At 48.2% G+C, this 6,000-nt stretch overlaps 1 protein-coding gene across 1 annotated transcript in view; it reads left to right on the top strand.

Moving 5' to 3' along the window:
• The first annotated feature begins 487 nt into the window (after positions 1 to 487).
• The window catches only part of rgs14b (regulator of G protein signaling 14b), a 29,433-nt gene continuing 23,920 nt past the window's right edge, over positions 488 to 6,000 (top strand). The window contains exons 1-2 of the mRNA XM_067375414.1: positions 488 to 607; positions 1,154 to 1,175. Of these exons, the coding sequence (XP_067231515.1) occupies positions 563 to 607; positions 1,154 to 1,175 (67 nt within the window). The 5' untranslated portion in view covers positions 488 to 562. The remainder of the gene's footprint in view (positions 608 to 1,153; positions 1,176 to 6,000) is intronic.

Here is a 6,000-nt window from a genome sequence, read left to right as displayed (position 1 = left end):
ATCTCTCTACTGTTGCTAAGCACGTGGAATTACTGCCATCCTAGTTCCAGTAATGACTTTTAAATGTTGAATCATCTCAAAACGGTAGATTTGCTTGTGTTTGAAGTTCATCAACAGAAGTGCAGTGGTACGTGGTATTTTGGCATTGATTGCTTGAGTGATAATGTTTTATCTAATAGCTGTGTGCTCTTTCAGAATCTAAACATGTCATGACCATTGTTACTGACATGCTAAAACATGTCAATAACAAAAAACAAAACAAATGTTAATTGTCACAAATACCTAATCTTTTCATTTCAAGTTAATGTTTTTCTACACGAATGACCTTATTATGTAATGATGGAAGAATTGCAGCCATGGTTTCGCTGTAAAAAAAAAAAAAAAAGTTCAAAAAAGAGCTCTGTCTGAAACATGCCCACACTTCCTCTTGCGGCATGTTACCATGGTAAGACTTCCTGCTCGAGCAGGAAGTTATACTGTGTTCAGAGAGCCATCTCAAAAGCACATCAGAAACAACTCACTCATGCGCTCAATAAACTAAAATACATGTGATTCCAAGGATATGTCTCTAAAAGGGAATAACATTGAGATATTCAACGGACTTAAGGTAGGTTCAAAGAGCCTGACTATATATTTATGTGTAGGTCATTGTGTGCAAACACAGCGCTGTCACAGTATTTTTTTAACCTTTTCACGTCAAACTTTAAGTGGTCTTGAACTCACTAATTTTGAGTTGCGACTACTTACTTTCATTCAGGGGGCAAAAAATTGTTTTAAGCACTTCAGCTTGATTTTTTTAATAATGCAGATCATTGAAGATGTAAGCTCTACTACATTACCCTTTGAGAATGAGAAGATCAGAGAACAATAAAATCAGTTAATATCCAGTTTGAGGGAAAAAGGAACAGCCATTTTATCACAGACTCCAATAGTCTGTAACATTTTGTTGCTTGTGAACTCTTTCACTCGGTCTATCTGGTGCTTTTTTTTCTCAATCGCCTGCAGGCATTGATTTAAACCACATTTATTTCCAAGAAATGTGTGCTTCAACTGAGTCACTTATACCACAGATGAATGTACGCCATGATCCAACATGCATATTTTTGTTTAGTGTACTTCATTACAACTCATATCATTTCATTTTCTCCTACAGACACTGGCCGTTTCAGATGGAGGTGAGTTATTCATTAATAATGTTTTTTAGAGGAGGTGTAGGATGAATGATATGTTCCTCTCCTTCAAATGTACCATGGAGAAAACAAGGGTCAGCAGTCCGTGGGGCCGTGTGTTTTTATACTTTATCCACGTGGCCAGCAAACAGCACTAATGCAGTCATACACCTGGGTTTATCATTTTACCATTGACTTGTTTACATCCGGTTTTGGGGGTGGGGGGGGCAGGTGTAGTCACATCAGTTTCCTCTCTCTCTCTCTGCTCGAGTGTCATTGTGAGACCAAGAGATTGGGAGAAAAAAACAGGTTGGTAGGCAGAAAGGCAGACAGACAGAGGTATAGAAAGTCATGTGACTGTCTGGAAGTGAAGACAATCATCGATAACACCCGTATGATCATCAAATGTCTGATGCTAGTCATTCATAAAGTGTGACTCGAACTCATGTTCGGGAAATTCCTCTACTGCATATCAGTGCACCAAAAACAAGTGAATTGTCGGAATAAAGGAAGAGAACTGTAAAAAAGTGTCATCAACAGATTTTGAGTTCAGAGAGTTTAGCAATGCACAAACGTGCTTTTGAATTGACATTACATTTAAACGGAGAATGTCAGTGTTTTGAGCCGAAAATATAAAAAAAGACTAGTTTTTTGTATTTTTTTTTTTTTTTTCTTCAGATTGACAAGTTAATTAGCATGTCTCACACATTCCCATAGCCTAATATAAAATGATCTGAGGAACTGTACAAAAATTGATACTGATACTAGTTTTATATATATATATATTTTATATTTTATATTTAGAACATTTTTCTTCTATGAAAAGTAACAAAATGTGTCTGTAGTAAACTTAAGTTCGTAGTGGGGAAGGAAGTGGTCAGGGACGACGAACAACTGCTGACTGAGTCTTTATTGAATGTCAACAGAAGAACTGTGCAACGCACAACAAACGAAAATAAACAATCCACAAAGGGCTTCACTCCAGGTTCGACATACGCTATCCACAAGGGCTTCACTCCACGTTGGGCTTACACTATCCACAAGGGCTTCACTCCACGAACCTCGACCCGACTCAGTCAACAGTTCCCCTCTCTCTCACACACTCCTGCTTCTCACGGCGTTTTGTCCTGTCTCCGCGCCAATCACTGGAATGAGAAACAGGTGTTCGTGATTTGTATTCAACCCACTCACTTACCACGCGTCTCCCGCTATTCTCTCCGGTTGCAGACCTCGCTGAACCACGCCCCCCTCGCCACATACCCCCACCGCCCGACTCAGGCCGGGGAGCCGTCCGGCCTGCAGCCCCCCCCCCCCCATTTCTGGAGAGGAAATCGGCCACAGCCATCCGAACACCCGGCCTGTGGACCACCTTGAACTTAAAAGGCTGTAGAGCCAGATACCAACGAGTGATCCGCGCGTTGGTATCCTTCATGCGGTGGAGCCACTGCAGGGGAGCATGGTCCGAACAGAGAGTGAATTCCCGTCCCAGGAGATAATAGCGGAGGGTGAGGACGGCCCACCTGATAGCCAGACACTCTTTTTCTACGGTACTGTACTTAGCTTCTCTCTTAGAGAGCTTACGGCTAATGTACAGTACCGGCCGCTCCTCACCCTCTATCTCCTGGGATAGGACAGCACCCAACCCCCTGTCCGACGCGTCAGTCTGCAACAGAAAAGGGAGAGAAAAGTCAGGAGAGTGAAGCAGTGGCCCGCCACACAGAGCAGCCTTTACTTGGGTGAAGGCCTGCTGGCACAGCTCCGTCCACTGGACCGTATCTGGAGCATCCTTTTTAGTTAGATCAGTCAACGAGCTGGTGAGGGCCGAATAGTTAGGTACAAACCTTCTGTAGTATCCCGCCAGCCCGAGGAACTGTCTAACCTCCTTTTGGTCTTGGGGCGCGGACAGGTCGCAATCGCTGCCGTCTTGTCAATTTGGGGACGCACCTGCCCATGCCCCAAGTGGAAGCCCAGATACTTTACCTCCACGCGCCCAATTGCACACTTCTTCGGGTTGGCCGTGAGCCCAGCCCCTCTCAGCGATCTCAGGACGGCTCTCACATGCTGCATATGCCGCTGCCAATCGTTACTATAGATAATAATATCATCTAGGTAGGCAGCCGCATACACAGCATGGGGCCGGAGAATCTTATCCATGAGTCGCTGAAAGGTAGCCGGTGCCCCGAACAGCCCGAACGGAAGCGTAACGAATTGGTGTAATCCGAACGGCGTCGTGAAAGCTGTCTTTTCTTTGGATAAAGGCGACAAGGGGATCTGCCAGTACCCTTTCGTTAAGTCCAGTGTCGAATAAAATCGAGCCGCACCTAGCCGGTCAAGCAATTCGTCCACCCGCGGCATTGGATACGCGTCGAATTTCGACACTGCATTCACCCTGCGATAATCCACGCAGAAACGAACCGAGCCGTCGGTCTTAGGAACCAAAACTATCGGGCTCGCCCAGTTACTGCTGGACTCTTCTATTACTCCCATTTTCAGCATTGCCTCTAATTCGTCCTGAACTACCTTTTTTTTGTGTTCAGGTAACCTATACGGCCGGCTGCGAACAACCACGCCCGGCTCCGTCTCGACATGGTGCTGAATGAGGTTCGTACGTCCCGGCAGGGGAGAGAACACGTCTGCAAATTCCTTTTGCAATTTGGATAAATCAGTGAGCTGGGAGGGCGAGAGGTGGTCTCCCCCCGGGACCAGAGCGAGAGATTGAGTTTTTATATTCGCCTCTGGTCCGAGATCATCCTCCCCACTAATCACCGTCGCCAGCATCACTGATTCTGCCTCATTCCATTTTTTTAGCAGGTTGAGGTGATAGATTTGACGTGCCCCCCTCCTGTCGGACCGTACCACCTCATAATCGAGCTCGCCGACTTGCCGTGTGACCTCAAAGGGTCCTTGCCACTTTGCAAGTAATTTCGAACTGGAAGTAGGGAGCAATACAAGCACTTTTTCCCCCGGTGCGAATTTACGTAGGTTAGACCGTCTGTTATACAGTTGGCTCTGTCTGTGCTGGGCCTGTAACAAATTCTCCATTGATAGCCGCCCCAAAGTGTGGAGTTTTGATCGCAAGTCCAGCACATACTGAATTTCATTTTTGGCCTGAGATGGTCCATCCTCCCAAGTTTCCCTGAGGACATCCAGCACCCCACGGGGCTGGCGCCCAAAGAGAAGCTCGAAGGGGGAAAACCCCGTGGAGGCTTGCGGGACCTCTCGCACTGCGAATAACAGAGGTTCTAACCACTTATCCCAATTTTTGGCGTCCTCTTGCACGAACTTACGAATCATGGATTTAAGCGTGCGATTAAAACGTTCGACCAGCCCGTCCGTTTGTGGGTGAAAGACGCTGGTACGAACCGATTTAATGCCCAATAATTCGTACAGTTCGCGTAACGTGCGTGACATAAACGCCGTGCCTTGATCAGTGAGGATTTCTTTTGGAATCCCCACCCGGGAGATTAAGCGAAACAGTGCATCCGCAACACTTTTAGCAGAAATGTTGCGGAGAGCCACTGCTTCAGGATATCGTGTTGCATAATCAACAATGACTAATGCAAAGCGATGTCCCCTTGCTGATCGTTCTAATGGCCCGATGAGGTCCATACCAATTCTCTCGAAGGGGACCTGCATTAAGGGAAGTGGGCGCAATGGCGCTTTTGGGGTGGCCGGTGGGTTCACCAACTGGCATTCACGACAAGACGCGCACCACCTGCGTACATTCTCGTGAATGCCCGGCCAGAAAAAACGGGTCATGAGACGATTTAGTGTCGCTGCCTGTCCCAAATGCCCCGCCATTGGATTAGAATGAGCCGCGTGGAAAAGCATTTCCCTGCGGCTCTTTGGCACTAATAACTGGGTTGTATCTTCTTTTGTCTGAGTGTCTTGGGTCACTCGATACAACCTATCTTTTATAATCGCGAAATATGGGTAAGCAAGCGGACGTCCAGGCTGGAGAGGCTGACCATCAATCATCGAGACCCTATCAAAAGCATTCTTTAATGTCTCATCCTGAGACTGCTCCAGGGGAAAATCATCGCGTTCCGGAAGAATTAGTCTTCTCCGGCTTCACTCAGATCCCCTGCAGCAGAACTCTCCGGTCTCTGATCAGTCTCTCCGACTTGTACTCGCGCTTGCTCACCCCGCGTTCTTTTCCCCCAAGAGGCATCCGAGCATAGACATCCCAATAATTGTTTAAACGCGGGCCAATCCGTCCCCAAAATTATCGGATGCCGGAGGTGCGGGTTAACTGCCACCTCAACACTATGCTTTTGTCCCCTAAATTTAATTATGACGGACATTACGGGATATCTTACCACATCCCCGTGCACGCACCGAACCCCAACCATGCGGCCTGTATCCAATGCCCCGGACGAAATCAGGCTTTGATGGAGAGAGGTTTGGTTACAGCCCGAGTCCACCAAAGCCTGATAGGTACCCCCCTTGATACTCACAGGTATTTGGTACCCGCCAGCCTGACCAGGGGCGGCCTGAGGATCGTCGGGGACCCGGATCACCGTCCCGACCTCCATAACCGGACATTTATCCACAAAATGATCCGGATCCCCGCACCGCCAACAGGCCGGCCCAGACCTGCCCGCCGCTCCAGTGGCAGAGAGTGGGCTGAATACATGGCGCGGAGAGAGGGGAGAAGCAGGAGCGGGGTCCGCCCCGGCAGCAGGGAGTCCCGCCCCCCTGGGCGGGGCTCTGGGTCCGTAGGAAGGTGCCTGTCCCGTTCCGCCCCGCCCTCGGGGCGGAACACGAGGTGGGCCGGGCGGACGAGACCTAGGGAGAGGGACAGGTCTAGAGAGAGAGGGGGACAAAAGAG

This window comes from Chanodichthys erythropterus, chromosome 22 (genome assembly GCF_024489055.1).
Source record: "Chanodichthys erythropterus isolate Z2021 chromosome 22, ASM2448905v1, whole genome shotgun sequence".
In the NCBI taxonomy this organism is placed as follows: domain Eukaryota; kingdom Metazoa; phylum Chordata; class Actinopteri; order Cypriniformes; family Xenocyprididae; genus Chanodichthys; species Chanodichthys erythropterus.
The sequence above is the reverse complement of the archived record's forward strand: the minus strand, read 5'-3'. Positions and strand labels throughout refer to the sequence as shown.